Source organism: Microcebus murinus, chromosome 9, assembly GCF_040939455.1.
Source record: "Microcebus murinus isolate Inina chromosome 9, M.murinus_Inina_mat1.0, whole genome shotgun sequence".
Lineage (NCBI taxonomy): Eukaryota > Metazoa > Chordata > Mammalia > Primates > Cheirogaleidae > Microcebus > Microcebus murinus.
In genome coordinates, this window is record NC_134112.1 from 91,992,946 (window position 1) to 92,012,860 (window position 19,915).

Genomic DNA, 19,915 nt, shown 5'->3' on the forward strand with positions numbered 1-19,915 from the left:
TTATCCCTTCTGGCACAGTACAGATGTGATTCATTAAGGGGGCAGGGACTTGGAGACAGGAAGTGGGGAAGGCACATGTGGCTGCACGACCAGCAAACCAGGGACCTGCAGTATGGATTCCCAGATTACTGGGGATAGAAGAACACTTGAATTAAATGGCCTCAGCATCTGGTTTTGAGAACAGAGATAATCTTTGCATATGGGTCAGAACAAGCTACAGGTCTTAACCACAGCTAAGCTCTGTTTTTATCTTATTTATTTTTAAATTTATTTTTGCTTTTGGAGAAGAGAAAACACATCCAGGCTCAGAGTATACCAATATCCAAAACTCAACCCACCCCTGCAGCCTTTACAGATACCCTGGATTCACTGCGTCTCACATGGGACGTCCCCAAACCTCCTCGCGCCTTCCGCAGCTGGTTTCTATCCCCATCTCACTGGCCCATCTTTGCTTTTTTAAAAGAAGCTCCCCACGTCATATTGACCCTCCTCTACATGTTGCTCCACGGTCCCTCAGACATCGCCCAAACCCCCAACTTGTGGGTCACTCAGAGTCCTCTTAGCTGTCTTTGCTCTTCAGTGTCCTGGCCAGTGGGTCTGGGATGCTGTGTATCTCCGTGCGGAACGCACAGCTGTCCCCAGGAGCAGAGAGCCCTCCCAGAGCCTGCAGCTAACCCATCAGCGCGGGACTCCTACTTCTCAGCTGCTCCCCAGGTGGCATGTGCGCTCCAGATCCTTGCCTCCAGCCGCCTGCTAGCAATCCCCACCTGCAGGTCCTTCCAGGATCTCAGATATCGCAGGCCACACCTGTCCTCATTGCCTCGCACACAAATGCACTGACCGTCCTCAGGTTCTCTTTTACCATCGCTGTCTACCCAGCTGTCCAAGTCAGAAACTTTGGGGTTATCCCTGACACCTCCCTTTCTTTTTCTTCCCATGGGCAGTAGGTCCAGATCTTGCAAAAGTTGCTTCTTTAGCATCTCTCAGTTCCGAAATCTGACGATGTTGTGTTTACTAGGAAGGCTTTGACGACATCCGCTCCCATGCCTAAGAGATCATCTGGATTCCTTTCTAGAGCGGGCTGGGCCCGGAATCATCCTGAGTTTGGCTGCCTGTACAAAACTCATTTTTTGCTACATTCTTTCTCCTCTACAAATTATTTTCTACTCGCCAGTATTACTTATTTACATACATTCTCCAGAACATGCCACACTTTTATATGCCTTTTTTTGCCTCTTAGTAAACTTTGCCTTCAGTTTTACAGTCTCCTCCTGTAACTCATCTGCCTCTTTGGTGATACCTGTGTCCTGACTCCACCACCAGAGTGTTTTATTAATATCTTATTCTCTCATGGAACTTCTTGCTCATCTCTGTTGTTGCAGTCATCACAGGTATTCTAATTGGATACCTGATAGCAAATGTCACCTCATACTCACTCATGTGTCCCTAGCAAATGCACTGCCTACTAAGCAGCTCACAGTTCAATAACTTTTGCATCAAATAATTTATGTGAATACATTGAATACATGAATGAATGCACAGTGGGTATGTTGCTAAATTCCTTGTCATTTTCAAGGTTTGCATGGCGAAGAGAGCAGGCATCACGGCATGGGTACTTAGTGGCTTTGTTTTATTGGATGCTTTCTCTTTGGATTTTGTTGAAGAGTAAGAAAGATGAAGACAGCTGTGCATCCTGTGTAGAAATGATGCAGAGAGATGGCACTGAGGAGACGGGGGACAGAGGCGCCTCAGTGGGTGCTGATGATTTTTAGGATCCATCTTCCATAGTTGTGGACATTTGTGAAGAATCCTTCACTTCCCAGGGTGACACTTCCTTTTGCCCAGGCCAAGATTCCATGTAACCTGCCGCTGCAGATGGCTGGAGCAGCTGAAACTTCCTTTTAGAGAGACAGAACAGAGGTCAATGAGGTTTTGTCCTTGAGGAATGAGAGTAAATCCCAAGAAGTGGCACATGACAGTAGCAAAACCATCTAAGGGAGTGGACTTATTTTTCTTGAGAGGTGACAACCTTCTCTTCACATCGACATCAGTCTCACCTCTCTGGGTTCAAGCTTCACCCAACCTGAGTGCAAGCAGGAATGGGACAGACGCTACTACCCCAAGTCTCTCCCGCTGTGATGGTGGGGAAGGAAAGTGTTTACAAACCCAGAGATGAGAGGAGGGGAAGGGAAAGGGATTTCAGTTCTCTGCTCCTCTCTCTAGGGGAGGACTTTCCGGGCGAGTGCCCTTTGATTCTCCATTGTCACCTCTCTCTCCCGTGCGCCCCATGCTGTCCTCCTGGATGGAGGAGAGAGATACCTTATGTTTAGACATGGTGCTTAGAGGTTGTCCCACACACATGATGTCCAGGCCCTGTCCTTTCTGGAGTCTCTCCTGGCAGTCACGAAGGGGAAGAGAGTATTGGTTTATCCATGTCAGGACGTCAGGGTCACCGACTGTGGGAAAGAGAAGACAAACTCCAATTAGACAGTTACTCTCCTTATCACAAGGGCTCTTGTGATCAACTCCTGTTGTGTCAATACATTAATTTCTGAGAATATTCAGCCCGGATAGCAGCTAACATTCCATCCTTCTTGGGGTTCAGTAATCTCTACTGAATGTGGAGAAGTGGGTTCTGTGGGTTCACAAATCCTCTTCTGTGAGACATCCAATCTACCATTCTTTCTGTATTATGCATAATTGATAAAACTTTGAAAAAACTGTGAGAAAATTATGACTGACCACAAGGAGAAAGAGACAGTAACAAATCCATTGTCCCAAGAACCATGTCCCCACCTCTTTTGAATATCTACTTTATTCTTATTGCATTTAATCATAAAGGCAGAAGCTATTTTTAGTGTGTATAAAACTGCTTTTTAAATTAGACTATTTATAAATGGATTATTTATAAGTGTGTGTGTGCATGTATATATATATATATATATACACATATATATATGTATATATATATTTTTCCCCCTAAGAGGTCATATTGCTGACCTACATCATAGCAATTGCTATTAAACTATCAACTTCAGGATACAGGAACTCTAACCAAGGTATTAGGTAATTTTAATCTCTGATAGAGAGTAGCAAGGAGGAAGAAAACAAAAAAATTGACCAGAGATTGCTCAAGCTAATTAAAAATACGTGTAACAAGCTAGGCTAAAGTAACTTGCTACTTGAAATAATGAATTCCCAATAAATATTGGGAGCCCTGCATCAGACAGTGTATAGAGTTGTATAGTTTGCCACTACAGTTCTGACATTCAGAGCTTATACAATAAAACCTTTGTATAGTTTTATTTTGTTTTCAAAGGGTATATAATTAATTACTTTTGTAAAATGTAATGCAGTTACTTTGAATAAGACTTATAAAGTCAAGGACAAAAATCATACAAGTTGAAATATGTCTACAAAATATATTTCACTTACACGTCCAGGTACTTTGCTTCTAAATTGAAAAATGAAGTTGCAAAGTACTCAGAATATACAAGTGTATGCCTTTTATTTGTTTTTTATAAAACAGATTTTTAAAGTTCCCATTTTTAAATTTGTTTTTACAGAACAGATTATTCTGTAGCCACCAGAGAAGGATTTAACCCTGATTAATAGATCCAGGACCACGTGCCTGAGTGAACACAGCTTTTGCAAGCCAATCAGTTTATGTCAGCTGTCACTTCTTGAATCAGCGAATCAGGGTCAGATGTTCTCCTATAAACACATCTCAGAGCACCAACCACTCAACAACAAGCTCACTGAAGATTTGAATGGATCCATCCCATGCCACTATGCTACAGATGATGTAACCCTTATACCTTGGATAGGCCTCCATTGCCTCGTCTCCAAGCTTCCCACAAACCCCACATACACATAAGTACTCTGCTCTGCTTGGCGGGCCGATGTCTGGTCAGTATTGCTCTGCCTTGAATAACAAGCAATAGATTTAGCTTTATCATTTTATTTCAGATATCAAGTGGTGGTATCCTCATTCTTTGACAATACCTAAAGAGAGCATCTTGGTTATTAACAGCTGCATGAAGTCACAGCTAACAGAAACAAGCAAATGCATCAGAAAGCAGCTTTCTTCATAAAGCACCTTTGATTAGACAGGTTCCCATGGAGACCAGATCTCTGTGCTCATCCCCAGTTACAGCTCTTGGGGGAGAAGGACGTGTGCCTACAGCAAGGGCTGTGACTATGTTCCCCACGATGCATATCAGGCCAGAGAGAGACCAACAGTATGTCATAACAATCGATTTCCCTATGAACACTCAAGTCTCCACCTCTGAGTAGGAACTCTCGCGTGTAGCAGGGTACTATGAGTAGCCCCCACTGCAGGGAAAGAGCTCTGGTGACAGGACGGGCGGCTCACTCAACCATCCTCTTGTCACCCAGGATCCCCTAGAAGGAACGGATCACCATGTCTTTGCATGTGCGTTGGCTTCTCTGTGGAAGCAGTGGGAAGCCTTCTCTGTTACCTCACTACATCACGTTTTGTTTTTATTTTCCCCACATCTCTTTTATTAATTGCATGGTGGGTATTCAACAAATGTCAATGAGTAGACCACCCTCCTTCTTGATGCCTTGACACTGTCTTTGTGCGTATACTAGACTCCTATTTTCCCACCTTTATTTCAGTTCAGTTCCCTGGATCTGGTCTTGGATATTCCAGAGATATAACAGATTCTGCCTGCTCCATTTGATGGTGTCATATTGGCTGCCCTGCATCAGTCTCTTTCAATCTTATCTTTGACCTCCAGTCATGCTAGTATAAGGTCCTGGCAGTAATCCCTCTGAAGTCAGGAACCCTACCTCATACCACCTATTTTGCCAAGTACATCCCACCACATTTTTTTCCAAGTTCCAACCTGCTCAGATAAAGAACTCAGAGTCCAACACTTACGGTTTTTGTATTCCTTCCAGGTCCAGGTTGGGATAAAGCAGGACTCGTTAAGTATCATGGGTTCCAAGGCTATGGCTATCGTTCCCAGGTATGTGTCGACTGGAGCAGGCTTGGACAGTTTGATCAACATCAGGTCATTTTCCAGAGTTTGTGTGTCAAAGTCAGGGTGGGGCACAGTCAGTGAGTAATTTCGTATCTGCTCTATCTTAGTCTTGGTGCTCGGTTGATAAACTCCCAGTCGGATCTTAACACTTCGGAAGAAAGAGGGCAGGGAGATGAGAGAGAAGAGAGTCACAGAACATCAGACTACAAGAAATGTCCCAGGCTGCCTTCTCCAACCATCTTACTTTTTTTCCTTAACCTGAGAACTAAAAGTGGCCTGCTCTTGTCTGAAAAATAATAAAGCTAGTTTACAGGACTGTTGTATTGAGACATGCATTGGGTAAGATCTGACATGGCATCTGGCACCTAAAACACATCAGTTGAGTATAGTTATTATCATTAAGATTCAGATCATCTGAGCTAGCAGGTACTAGAGCCGGCACTGCCATCCATTATTCCAGAGCTCCCTGTCTATACTACACTGCCTCGAGCAATCCTTGAGCAAGCGTGTAGTACCCACGGTTTCTGAGTATTCCCGAGCCTGCTGCAGCTCTTCCCAGCCCGTAGCATTAATTTTTGCCATGTGTTGCCTACGTTGATCTTAGACTTGACAGACTATTATTAATCGTCTGTCAGGACTCCCAGTTACCATTTTGCATTATATTCCCTGGGCAAATTCAGACCCACCCACCTCCATCGCCAGGAGCCCAGGCGTGCAAGATTTACAAGAGCTATTTCCTGCCAAAAGCGGTTCATGTGTTAGATGTGTGGACGAGAGAAAGAATACCTGATTTTCTAATTCCTACTCCGAGAGGACTTGAACCCTCTTTATCTCCTACGCATTTCCCACATTGCACAGAGCAGGGTTCCATCCGTGTTGAACTGCACTGTTTTGAACAACCAGCTGGCTGAGAGTTGCGAGTTCGATATGACCCTTGTATGTGCCTTAAACTCTGAGCGGGCCTTACTCACACAACACAGTCTCACACTCAGCAGAAGCCCGGAGGTTGACGAGGGACAGCTTTATTTTGTACAGCGACTCTTTATTCTTCTACAGTTACCCGCATGACACGGCTTTCACCTAACTCTTCAGCCTCATCCTAGGATCATCCCCCTACTCAGCCGACACTGATTTCCCAGTTTGCCAAATACCCTAAAGTCTTTGCTACTTCGGGGACTATCTGAATATTGTTCCCTGGGCCGGGACTGTCCCTCAGGCTTTCTTCATTTGGCTGTCTCCTTCACTGCTTAAGAGGACAAACAGGACTACCATAACCAACGCAGACCTCCTTGCATCCCGTATGTCACAGCTTGCCATTCTTTTTGTGCTTTATTTTTAGCTGTTTGTTTGCTTTGGCTTACGCCTTCTACTGGTGTATAAGCTCCACGAGGAAAAACTTATTATCACGTTGTCCCCTTACCGTTTTCTCAGTGTATTAAGCAGCCCTTACTATACAGTAAATGTTTAGCAAATATGTAGTGACAAATGAACATTATTTACTTTCCATGACAGTCTTCCGACATCTTCCTATTGGCCTCTTCTTAAACTGCCCGAATATGTATTCTACTCCCTATTTGGAAGAAGATTCTATCTTTTCCCGGGCCTTCTAATTTCCTTAAAAATTTGCTGGGACGCTTCCCCCCGGCCTGCATTCATTGGAATAGACCCGTCCCAGCTTCTGAGAGCAGAGGTATACTTACGGCAGGGGGCAGTGCGCGGCCGTCAGCACCCACTCAGGGTGAATGAGAGTCCCCACACAGGGTTCTGGTTTGGACTGCAGATAGACCATATAAGGAACAATAATTTTTTTTTGTAAATCCAAGTCACCTTCAGGAATTTTGGAATATTTGGACAGAAGTGCTCCTGGAGAGTGAAGAGGTCATAGGTGGAAAGAGAGACAAAGAGATTGAGAGGCTAGAACTGGCCAGCGTAGTTTTCTTTAGCCTAAGTTTTTCAAAGATACTATTGATGTCTTCCATTTATTTTTCATGTTTTTTTTTTCTTAAACTAGAGGAAGTCATGAGTGTAACCTAAGCTACACACACAGTAAGAGAACTGACACATACCTTTGCTGAGATGGAATTACAGCAAAGTTCTGCGAAACTAATACATGGGCTCATCTCACACTGATCAGAAACTCTGGATGGCAGTGCTATTAAGTACATGTTACAAAAATGAAAATAAAAAATAAATGACTATTTTGAAAACATTCTTTGGATGGTTAAAAACATCCAGAGCCCTGACCAGCCCACCCTCCTTCCTCGGCGCAGGTCCTCTAGCGCCCCCCTGTGCAGGGAAAGGGAGAAGCGGCGACCTAGGAAATCTCAGCACGCTTGGGAGCTTGATGAGAGGGGACGGCAGGACAGAGTCGGGCATCGGTCATGAGTGTGCCCTGACAGGTTCACGGACACCGGAGGGGCTCAGAGATCGTGGGGACAGGATAAGATGCGTGTCGACACTGGCCGCTTTTGATTCCTTCGACAGTTGATTTTCTAAAAGCCCTTCACTTCCCATGCCCTTAGCTGTGGCTGGCCACTTCTCCCTCCAACTCTTCATACACTGCCCTGGTCCTCACCCTAGACAGAAACAAGGCCCCAGACTCTCACCGACTGTGCTCATGAGAGCGAAGATGAGATAGCCCTTCATGGCAGGCTGTGACCTTGCCAGCCGCAGACAAGGTGATCAAGCGGTGAACCGTCCCGACCTTTAGTCCAGGTGTCCTTGGCAACAGCGGCTGCGGAGAAACACTAATCATGGAGTGAGGAGAGACACACGGATCTTAGAGCAGTCTTCAAACTGGTCCTTATCAAGACTCAATTATGTCAATTACGTAAGACATCAGAGGGATCTATGTCTGATGTGAGTGAAAGAGGGGAAGGAACAGACCAAGCCAAGGTCCTGGTGTCACCTCTCTGATCCTACCAATCTCCCCAGGAGCCAGTGTGTGCCCACTGGCATTTCTCTCCCCCTCTGTGACATAGGCTTTCTTTGTTGTCTCCTCCCCTCCCTGTGACTTAAATCCCACTCCCTGCCCTCCCCTGCCATCTCCCTTCTTCCGAAGAGCCCCTCTGCTATTCCCAGGTACTCACACAACATTGGGGTATGAGATGAATTTAATAAATCCTGTGGGTTTTTTTTAATCTTATTCATTTTAATGATGAGGAAGTTGTGATCCTCTTGGAAGTTAGTGGCAAAGTCAGCACTCAGAACTGAGTCTCTGGATTCCCGGTGACAAGGTTGAACTTTACCTGAGCTCTGTACTTCCAGAAAAGAGCCGTGGTTAAGAAATTCCCACCTCCCTTTTGTGTTTTGGGAAATGAATTACTGCAGAGAACCATCCTTCCCAGATGACTTAGGCAGGACTCTGTCCATTCCTTCTCATGACTCCCAGAAGACTTTGGACGGCTCCCCTGTTTACTGGTGACAGGTTGAGTACAGACCTTTCGTCTTTACCTGCATCTGCTGACAAGGTGAGATGTGGACCTTCCAACTCCCCATTCTTTGTTTCATGGATGATTAGAATTAGAATGGTTTGTCTCCTTGAAACTAGCAACACTGAGAAGTGAACATTCCCTATGTAGCCAACTGACTGAGACTCCCCCCTGATTTCAAAACAACCCCAACTGTAAATCTCCTCACATATAACTAGTCTATTTCTCCCTACAAAAGTCTAGGGGGAAACCACCCTGCCAAGATACTATACTCTTCAGATCTGAAATGCTCTCCTATTGGAATGGTCTGAATTAAAACTAACTTCTTACTAGTTTGGTTTTTGTCTTTTGCACCCGTTACTCGTTCCAAATCTACCACATTCCTTTTATATAAGTTAACCTTACACTTTAACTTCCTGACTTTCGCCAAGAGATAGTTACTAAATAGCAGTTAAATCCCACATTTTATAAAAAGTAGATTGAACAAACGCAAAACATACAAGACTTAACTGGCCATTGTCTGAGTAATTAAAGAGCTGACCACTTACAGAAGTCCAAAAAAAATAACATTCCTCTATCTGTAAAATATATATGCAAACTTAGTTCTTCTAAAATTTAATTAACTTAAAACATGTCACCTGGATGTTCCCTAGTCCTCTAAGCTTCTGGGGCTAACATTTCCTTAGTATCCAAAGTTTAAAAAATATTAGTAATTATAATAATAAAGTCAGCATTTATTGAGATTTTACCACATATTAAACACTATGTTATGTGTTCTCTACGTGTAACCCAGTTTATCCTTCATCACAGATCTAGAAATTAAATATTATTATTCGCTTTCTACTAATAAGAAAGCTGAAGCTTTTTAAGGTTAGAAATCTTGCTCACAATCGCAGAGCTTGGAACCCTCAACCCACGACATTTCCAGAGGTCTTTCCAAAGGTTTGCCTGGTAGAAATGGGACTTATTTCTGTTAGTTTTTCTAGTCTGCTTTGTCCCAGCACTCAAAAACAGCTGCATCCACTTTATTTCTCAATTCACCACTAAGCCAACACTGGGGTGCATCCCAGGCCATTGCTGAAGCTCATACAAGCCATTATTTTGATTCATTCTCCAAACCAGATTCAACACTGAAACACAGTAGCAAAAGTCAAATTTGTTTTGGACATTCCACAGGAAACTGAAGAAGAGAATTTATGTTGTATAATGTACAGCAGAATTTTATAAAGATCTACATTTTTTTGTTTTTTTAATTAATTAAAAAAATTTTTTTTTGAGACAGAGTCTCACTCTGTTACCCAGGTTAGCGTGCCCATGGCGTCAAGCCTAGCTCACAGCAACCTCAAACTCCTGGGCTCAGGTGATCCTCCTGCCTCAGCCTCCTGAATAGCTGGGACTACAGGCAAGTGCCACCATGGCTGGCTGGTTTTTTCTTCTATTTTTGGTAAAGATGGAGTCTCGCTCTTGCTCAGGCTGGTCTCCAACTCTTGAGTTCAAGGGATTCTCCTGCCTCGGTCCCCCCAGAGTGCTAGGATTACAGGCATGAGCCACTGCCCAGCCTATTTTAGTTCTTTTCCAAAATTCTTCCTTGGGCTTATCCTACCCTACTTCTCTTACTCTACTTCTTTAATCTCTCTCTCTCTCTCTTTCTCTCTCTCTCCCTTTGAGGATTATTGTCCTCACCAATTAGATCTGTCCTTCAGTTTTCACATCTCACTCAGTAAAACAAAAGCACTTAGCTAAGCTGGCCTGGTGGCTCACGCCTGCAATCCTAGCACTCTGGGAGGCCAAGGTGGGTGGATCATTTGAGCTCAGGAGTTGAAGACCAGCCTGAGCAAGAGGGAGACCCCGTCTCTACTATAAATAGAAAGAAATTAGCCAAACAACTACAAATATATAAAAAAAATTAGCTGGGTATGGTGGCACATGCCTGTAGTCCCAGCTACTAGGGAGACTGAGGCAGAAGGATCGCTTAAGCACAGGAGGTTGAGGTTGCTGTGAGCTACACTGACGCCACAGCACTCCAGCCAGGGCAACAGAGTGAGATTCTGTCTCAAAAAAAAACCAACAACACAAAAAACAGTTAGCTGTTCCTAGGGAGGGTGTAACTCTCCCATCACAAGTGGCTTATGAAGGTACTGATTGAACAAAAATGTAAATGGTTTAGGTTGAAGGAACCGGGTTAAATTCCACAGCTAAGAACAACAACGAAAAGAAACTTTAAAAAATATTATTATGTCTTTTTCCAAATGAAATGAGGGGGAGTTTTTTTTTAATAACACATGTAAAACAAATGTAAAAACCAGGCAGATCACGTTGAGCTCTACTGAAGGCAGTTCGTTGTTCCTAGACATGCCATTCAGTGACATTTTCCCCTTTGAAGGCTAAATAACCCTATTAGTTAAACAGGAATAAGAAATGAAAAGGATTTCAGGGGATTAGGGAGAGAGTTTTTTTTTTTTTTTTTGGAGACAGTGTCTCACTCTGTTGCCTGGGCTAGAGTGCCGTGGCGTCAGCCTAGCTCACAGCAACCTTAAACTCCTGGGCTCAAGCGATCCTTCTGCCTCAGCCTCCTGAGTAGCTGGGACTACATACATACGCCACCATGCACGGCTAATTTTTTCTATGTATATTTTTGGTTGTCCAGATAATTTGTTTCTATTTTTAGTAGAGACGGGGTCATGCTCTTGCTCAGGCTGGTCTCGAACTCCTGACCTCGAGCGATCCTCCAGCCCTGGCCTCCCAAAGTGCTAGGATTACAGGCATGAGCCACCATGCCCAGCCGGGAGAGAGTTTTTGATTTAAAAACTGCAATTGTTGAGTTCAAAGAGTTGATCATCCAAAATGGAATTGTGAAGTCGAAGTGGAAAGGCACAAAAGAAAATTGTACGACAGTGCAACTGGCAGGTGTAATGTCGGAGCAGGTGTCTTTCTTTTCCAGTGAGCTCTTCTTGTGAAAGAAGATGCAGGAAGAGCTCCTGTGAAAGAGGCAATTGTGTAGAGAGGAAGTTTAGCGGCTCGGGAGGAGTTTCTAGAAATCTGCACAAACTTTTCCTTTCATGTGGGATAGAAAATGCAGTGGGATGAGGCGGGGAGCCTCTGACACACCGGGATAGAAGTCCTGTGACTCCCATGACAGCATGATCTTTGCTTTGCTTTTATAATCCTTTTATAAAAATATAGATATGGTGCATAGATGTTATCAGAAATTTGCACAATGCAAAATTATGTAAATCATGAAATTTCCTCTTATAAATGAAGATAGAACAAAGCTTTCATAAGTTCATTAGACCATATGGCTTTATTTTCTGTTTAGAAAACAGAGTCTGCTTACTCTGTTCGATCTTTGAGTTAGAGAGAAGCTGGCCTTGGAGGACACCCTTGGTCTTAGAGTGGTCTCTGCCATGGGTCCCTCCCAGAACACTGACTGCAGAAATGGGGGTGGTTGGTTGAAAAGGGAACATGGATTACCCATATGGACATGTCTTTAATAATAAGCTCTGTTAACTAACTAAGGTTTCATATGTGAAATGTGTATATAAAATCACAGTGGCCATTCGAGATGATGTTAGAAGACATACATAACTGTCAGATTAGTTCTAATGAAAGAATTAGTGTCTCACGGTGAGAAGATGAGATCAGTTTGTGAGGATAAAATCGGTTGATTTATTCTGTAGGAACTGGGAACTTATTTTAAAAATGGAGAGACAAAGGGATCGTTGAAAACTATGATTCTCTCAAGATATCTGGAAATCCTTTACCTTATAGAAATAGGAAGGGATGAGACTGAGCTATTCAGAACAAATGAATATCTCTAAGAATAAAGAATTTTGTGTTTGTATTCCTTTAATAAATAGACATTCTTAATTGACTTTGAAAAGTAAGACTAAAATAATACTAAGATAGTAAATACTTTTATTTTTTGAAGTCCTTTTAAAATTTGATTTCAATACTAAGATAAATTATGAGAATGGTTTGCATTAAAAGAATTCATTAAATAAGATTTTTAGGGTACAAGAGGCTTGTATTTATCTTATTAAAGCAAATTTTCTTAGATAAATTGACCCTGAGCATATGTTGAAGTTCATTACTTGTTAATGAGAGAACTAATAACTGAATTATGGAATCTACGAATCCAAAGTAAAGTTACTTCTAACCAGCTTATTGATCCTATATGAATACATATATGCATATATATGTGTGTGTATATATATATATATATTTACAGAAGTAGCTGAGCTTATAATGCAGATATTGCTTTCTTTTACACAGTATGAAGTTGACAGTTGGAGTTATCTCCTCAATTTACATAAGATAAATAAATTTATCTGTCACTACGATTAGATATAACAAGCCCAAAGGCCTTGTCTCTATGCAGCTGTCTCTAATATCAGATTGTTATCTCTTTATATTTCCTTATTTTTGCTACAGAGATATGGAGTCTACTGAATCATGAATTGGGTATTTATTTACAGTAAGTATATTTCTGTGAGAAATATTTCCTCTGACGTTTCCAAGTGCCTTTTTATTTTTAAACTATGGTATGTTTTCATAGGTCTTTTGATGTTTTTCTTTATGTTTTACAAACAGATCTATGCTTTGCAATTATCCATCCTTTATTCACCTTGCTTTTCTTGTATCATATGCATTTGTTGGCATTATTATAGAATCTTTATTGACTTCTTGTCTGCTTATCAAACAGATTGTATAAACCATGGAGGAAGGATATTGGCTATTTTCTTCACTGCTTTGCTGCATAAAACAGAGCCAGGAATACAATAGGCTCTCAATAAGTATTTGCTGAATAAGTGATTGGGTAAATGAATAGAATAGTTGTATTATCTCTACCGAAGCATATACCATATTTATTTAATCAATCCTCTGTTCATGTTTATTTGAGTTGTTTCTGATTTTTTGGGTTATATAGACAATGTATCAATAAACATATTGGTTGGTGGAGATTGTGCTTACCTTTTTAGCGTCTATTCCTCTTTCTCTTGATAACTAACCTTATTAATTCAGCTAACCAAACATATACAAAGTAGGTCATGTTTGTTGCAGAATAAAAAGTCCATCCTTCACTCTGATGGCATGCCACATAACTTAATTGTAAACTAATGAGCATAATCCCATATGATTAATGGTTCATGAGTGTGGAAGTGCACACATTAAATGAAGAAGACACTCTTACATGTCTGCTGTGAGCTTTTGTGACAGAGCCTTCAATTCTTTTGGGAACAGCTTTCTTTATCTCCCTCCCCAGATACAGACAACGGAGAACGTACCGGTAGCTCTGACAGCCATTTTATGATCACAAGGCTTTTTCCTTAGATTAAAGATGACAGTAATGAAGACAGCAAACAGAGGCAGAAATAAATCGGATCCTTGATAGCATTTTTGAATTGAATGAAACTATTCTTGAAGCCTTCCGTACTCCTAAGCTTTCGTTTGTGCATTTTTAAAGACATTCTGAGTTGAATATTCTGTTCCTTGCAACTAAACAACTCCTAAGAGATGTGTTCACATTTATACATTTTTTTTTTGTATTTAAATGCATCTTTCAATAGGGTAAACTCTTTAGAATTAAGTTGCTGGATAAAAGGGCAAACAGAATTTACAAATTAATATAAATTTACAAATTGTGAAGAGTTAGTCTGAAAATGATAAGAAGATTGACAAAGGGGCTTTTGGATGACACAAAAAATAAAACATATGAAAAAATGCTCAACATTTCTAATCACCAGGGAAATGCAAATCAAAACCACAATGAGAGATCACTAACTCCAGTGAGAATGGCTTTTATCAAAAAGTCCCAAAACAACAAATGTTGGAATGGACGCGGAGAGATAGGAACACTCACACACTGCTGGTGGGACTGCAAACTAGTACAATCTCTCTGCAAAGTAGTAACTAGGTACCTCAAAGAACTAAAAGTAGAACTACCATTTGATCCAGCAATCTCACTAGTGGGTATTTACCCAAAGGAAAAAAGACAATCTATGAAAAAGACATCTGCACTTGAACATTTATAGCAGCACAATTTGCAGTTGCAGAGATGTGGAAACAACCTAAGTGCCCATCAATCCATGAGTGAATTAATAAAATGTGGTATATCTCTCTTGGAAAACATGAAAGATCTTGGAAAACTGGAACATACATACAGGTAGGTGAAACCCTGGAAAATACAGGAAACCTGTGATTTTTAAATATTTCTGCATCTAAAGGTTTCCCTTATCTAGTCTCACAAAATTTCATATGGATTGAAGAAAAAGATAGGGAGAGAATTCTGTTATAGCAGCAGCAATGCATTGGGAATAAGGACATCTTGAATTTTAACTCGGCTTTACTAGGTACTATTTGAATGATTTTGGACAACTGATTTTGACTTTGTGCATTTTACTGTCTTTATCTGTAATAACTTATGGATACATGTTCTATCATAAAAATGCATGATCAAATTTGTATTGTAGCCAAATCTTACAAAAAAATTTATATGAGTTATTAATACAGTGCCTAATAATTATTTTACTTATAACAAAAATGATGGTAACAGCCACCTCTAACCTTGTTCCCTTTTCTATCCTCGATAGCTCACACAGAGTTTGGAATGTAGTAGTAGGTAATCAGTAAATTTATATTGATAAGGTTGAATGAATGACTAAATAACCTTTCAATTTTTCTCAATATAATAGTACAACTCTATGTCCACCTTCTTATTTAGCAGCTAGTTTCTAGAGAAAGTTTGCCAATATGAAGCAAGGACCATTCTTGGACAATGTAGTGCAGGACGAATGTTTTTATTTAGGTAATGTTTTGAGGCATAGAAGGAAGGTGAAGCTGTATAACAGGAGACAAGACATGAAGAGATACAGGTGTCTAGTTGGCAGCGATGGTCTGCTGAATCCAACTCACGTAGTTGCAGACCTTGGTATAGACACCAGGTTTGCCTCTCAGAGCACAGCCATAGCCCCAGGAGACGACACCCTGGAGCTGTCCATTGCAGACCACGGGGCCACCAGAGTCACCCTGAGCAAGGGAGAAGAGACCATCAGAGCTCTTATTTATGCCCAGATGGGAGAATGGGGTGCAAGATGTCCTTCCACTGTGCTGGGGCCATTTTCCTAGGCTGATTATCCTCTATGAAGCACTTTTTCTTCCTCTGGAAATTCAGCCCTCAATTTATTTACACTGTATCCGATCTTTCCCCTCTCTCCTTCCAGCCTCTCCTTTTTCCTACTAGGACAATTGGGCCAAGGAGAGGTGAGGACTGGAGAGTTTTTAATACTGTCCAACTAGCTCTGTTCCTTCGGCCAGGGCTCCCTGCCACCATTTGCCTCCATAGAGGGTACTTGGATGTCCTGTTTGCACACCATCTTGAGTATCTTTTTAACCTTAAAACAGGCCATGAATATCACAAAAATAAAATTTATAATTTGTCCCAAAGCTACCCCTCACCTCTCACAATCAATCCCAGGGACAGTTTTAATCCTCTGTATGTTAGGAAAGAGGAACTATGGCGGAAAAGAATGAGACTGGGCTGGATGGAGGAGGAGGAGCACAAAGACACTAACCTGGCAAGAGTCCTTGCCACCCTCCGTGAAGCCCAGGCAGATCATATTGCTAGTGATCTGGTTTGGGTAGGAGCTGCGGCAGGTGCTGTCAGAGAGGACGGGAGCCTTCAGACACTGCAGGAGATCAGGGTAGTTGGCTGTTGAGTGCAAGAATGCAAATGGAAGATTACCAACAGGGTTCCTGGAAATTCATTCTCAACATTTCTCTCTTCTTTCCCAATGCTCCCACTCTTTCTCTCAATTTGCCAATGACTTCTAGTTTTGGAGGACAACTTTTTTCTATAAGGTTTCCCAAATAATTTCTAATCAATGAGTTGTTCTTTCTCTGACACTAGCATCATGACCACAAATCTTACACCTAGAGACTATTTGTCAAGCAGCTACATGCTTCCAACAGTACCAAATCCCTTAGCCTCTGTTCTGTTTACCTCCTCAGTTTCTAGTTCTCTACACATCACTGATCACACTTTAATTAAATACTTTGACATCTTTTTAACAGTTCATCTTCATTGTGTCCTGTGCATGGTCCCAGCAAGGGAATCTTCCTCTTTTCAATTTGTATATCCTGAGACTTCATATATCCAAAAGTATCCTCCTGAAACCACACCTTGAGTGAGAATTTGGATCAACTGGCCCTCAACATGCCTTTCACCTCTACTATCCTCAGACTTGGCACTTCAGTCCCAGGTGACACTTACTGCCGCTGCTCAGGGTGTTGCCCCAGCCGGAGATGAGGCACTGAGTACCAACAGCTGCACAGGATTTTGGCAGAGAGACCGTGGACACTCGAGAGCTGAGCTTGGCTTTTGAGCTCAGCTTAATTAGCATGATGTCATTATCCATGGTGGATTTGTTGTATTTGGGGTGAGTGATGATCTTGGCAGCATTAATGAATTGCTCATTGCCCTCAGTGAGTTGAATGTTGTGTTCTCCCAGACGCACCTGGATTCGGCTGGATTAAAGGATAAGAGTTCTGTAAGTATCCAACTTGAGCTTTCTCCCTTTCTCCTGACCTCCTCATTCATGAGCACAAACACAGACACCATCCTCTTCAAGCATTCACTCTCACAGGTCATTGAGCACTGTGAGCATTGTGCACTGTCACACGTGGCACGGGTTAGAGTATTCCTTAGTAAAGTGTTCCTAGAGTATTCCTTAGTAAAGTGTTCCTGCCTGTCGTCTTGTTACAATAGTAAGGAATAGGAATGGGACCCCAATGACCCCAAAGAAACAGCTCCAGATAAAAAGGGAATAATTGGTGGAGACTGAGCAGCAAGCACCTGTCATTTTCTACTGGTTGCGATCACCATTTCCCATAGGGAGGTGAGGCAGGACTCAGAGATTTTGGAAGAATATTAAGAGAGCAGAATGAATCATGCTTATTTTTTGTGTTGCATAGGACATTCTATGAGTTTTATTACCTCCATATGTCATTTTTCCTGGTTAAGCTGTAATAATCAGCACTGATTCTAGTGTTAAACTATTTGTATGGATACTTCACCACTCACTGTTTCCCTTCCGTGCCTCTAGTACCTCCATTTAGGAAGACATTGGGGAACTCTAAAGGGTAGCTCTCTATGCAAATGTCCCTTGGTACATCATACAATGCTTGGGAGAATAAAATGTCTCTTAGGATCTGAATGCCTCACCCTGCAAGCATAACTCCATACATTACCCTGATTGTGCTTTGGCGGGGCTAGAAGATAAGTTGATCTTACAGCACAGGAAGGTGAGTTTGGTCACTTACGACTTGTAGCAGTGAGCCGCGGACACCACCCACTGATCGTTGATGAGGGAGCCGCCGCAGAAGTGGTAGCCCGAGTTCAGGGACGCCTGGTAGGGGACTGAATTCGCCTGACAGGTGTACCCTCCGACGATCTTGTCGTCATCATCGTTGTCAGTGGGCAAAGCAACTGATGGGACAAAGTTGGAAACTATCCGTTAATCAGATCCATCTTGGAATTTCTACGCCACCATGAAGTTTTTGCAGATTAACCAGAGAAAAGCAGATAATGTTATTCTGTCTCACATAATCAGGAAATGGTGGTTTTAGGTAATTTCCTGGGAAAATCTATTATTCCATACCTTTAACATGTACTCCACATATGCCATTATCAATATATAATTTTTAATTTATGCTTTACATTTGACAAATGCATTCTTTTTTTAACGTACCATTCACACACACACGCACACATGCACACACACACACACACACACACTCTTATAAAGATCAGAGGCTCTTTACACAATGAATGCCATCACCTGAAGATATAAAGACCACTGAAGACCACTACCCAAGGATATAAAGAATAACTGTTACACAGAACCCTGCTCAGCAGCCATGCAATTAGCTGTGAAGGTTTGCAGAAATCATGCTGATGTTTGCTTGGTGGTTAGTGGGACATTGGTATGGGATAGATATCCCCAGGAGGTGACAGAAAGGAAGCTTTTAGAAGCCACCTGAGAATGTTCTGGGCTGCAAGGAAATGGACAGTATTGTCCTTTTGCACTCCCAATTTCTCTCCTTGGTTCTAGCCTAAAAAATTTGTAAACATTTAGAACATTATAAGATTTCTTTCTCCGACGTTTCCTTTTATCCCAATTATCTTTCCAACATTTATCAATTTATTCAGCATTGTGAAGTCTGTGCCATTGATGTATTAAGATTTCTTGAAGCTCCAAAAATTTGTGGCTATGTTATATGAACCCTATTGTTAAAAAATTTTAAAATAATTTCAGGAAACAATTTTCCAGGTGTGTAGACAGTTTTATTTAATTTATGACTGCCCAATTTGGGAAAATTTAGTATTAAGTTTTACTAGTGTAACATTTAATAATGTAAAAGTAGAAATAGTCACTTCTCTATTAATATTTTTCATGATTGAATGATATGTTATTATGCTTTACACCATAAAGATTTCATTAGCAAAGATGTCATTAAAAATAAAAACACTGCCCATAGCTTTTATTCATGAGAAATGAAATATCTGTGCTGTTAAGACTCCTTGGCTTTAAATCACTCGCCCCTTAGTATAGAAGAGACTCAGGCTCTGGCACCAACAGCCTCTTCAGCGAGCACAAGATTAATTCCAGTTATTAACTCCAAATTCTTAGAAAGTTCGAGACAAACAATTCCATAATGTGCACTACCCTTTCCTTTTCTCTCCTTTTTCTTAAATTCTACCTGGAAGTTGAGTGCAAGTTCTGCTTCTTTATGTCTCTACCTGCTCATTCCTGCTCATTGTGATATTGTTCCAGGAAGTAATATTCAATTATTAATAAACATAAGTGCTATATGCTATTGCTTCAACATTTTAAGCTTCTCAAGTACAGAGACCAGATTTGACATTCATTGATGTCTTCCAGAGTACAAAGTGCAAACTTAAATAGGTAGCTAATGATTCACTTATTCAAAGACTCACCAGCAGCTCCCAGGAAAGCGAGGAAGATGAGGGTCTTCATGGTTGCTCACTGGGGAATGGGAAGAAGGTTTTTCATCCAAAGGTATTTATACCTCTAGATTTGTTATTAACACCCATGGCCACGGGTGCCAGAAAAGTGATTTCACTGGAAACTTACAAATCTAAATTTAGAATTCAATTCTGTACAGATAGAAGATAACTCATTATTAAACATCAACATTTGTTCACTTTTCCAGAAGGTTATGGGAATGGAAGTGACAAACCCACCTGGTGGGAACTGTTCCCCATAATAGGAAAGTAATGTAGAATAAAATCACAGGACAGAGCTACAGGTGTCTTGATTCTCAGACCAAAGTCTTAGGTACTTGGTTGCCTCAACTGTGAACTTTTATCCAAAGGACTATCTTGATCCCTGCACCTTTATTGTTTAATTGACACAGGCTCTTTCACAATTATGTATTAATACTTAGAATATCTCT

The 19,915-nt window shown here is 41.4% G+C and overlaps 2 protein-coding genes across 2 annotated transcripts; both read right to left on the reverse strand.

The window, feature by feature from the left end:
- Positions 1-1,613: 1,613 nt before the first annotated feature.
- LOC105873273 (putative inactive serine protease 58) lies at positions 1,614-7,978 on the reverse strand. Its single transcript, XM_012768067.2, has 5 exons — positions 7,616-7,978; positions 6,710-6,872; positions 4,907-5,157; positions 2,320-2,456; positions 1,614-1,898 (listed from the first exon to the last, which is right to left on the reverse strand). Exons 1-5 carry the CDS (start codon positions 7,653-7,655, stop codon positions 1,749-1,751), a joined length of 741 nt encoding a protein of 246 aa, XP_012623521.1. The 5' UTR covers positions 7,656-7,978; the 3' UTR covers positions 1,614-1,748.
- A 7,243-nt stretch (positions 7,979-15,221) lies between these two features.
- LOC105873340 (trypsin-like) lies at positions 15,222-19,503 on the reverse strand. The gene is made up of 5 exons (XM_012768201.3): positions 19,437-19,503; positions 17,759-17,924; positions 16,710-16,963; positions 16,012-16,148; positions 15,222-15,466 (listed from the first exon to the last, which is right to left on the reverse strand). Exons 1-5 carry the CDS (start codon positions 19,474-19,476, stop codon positions 15,317-15,319), a joined length of 747 nt encoding a protein of 248 aa, XP_012623655.1. The 5' UTR covers positions 19,477-19,503; the 3' UTR covers positions 15,222-15,316.
- Between the last annotated feature and the right edge of the window lie 412 nt (positions 19,504-19,915).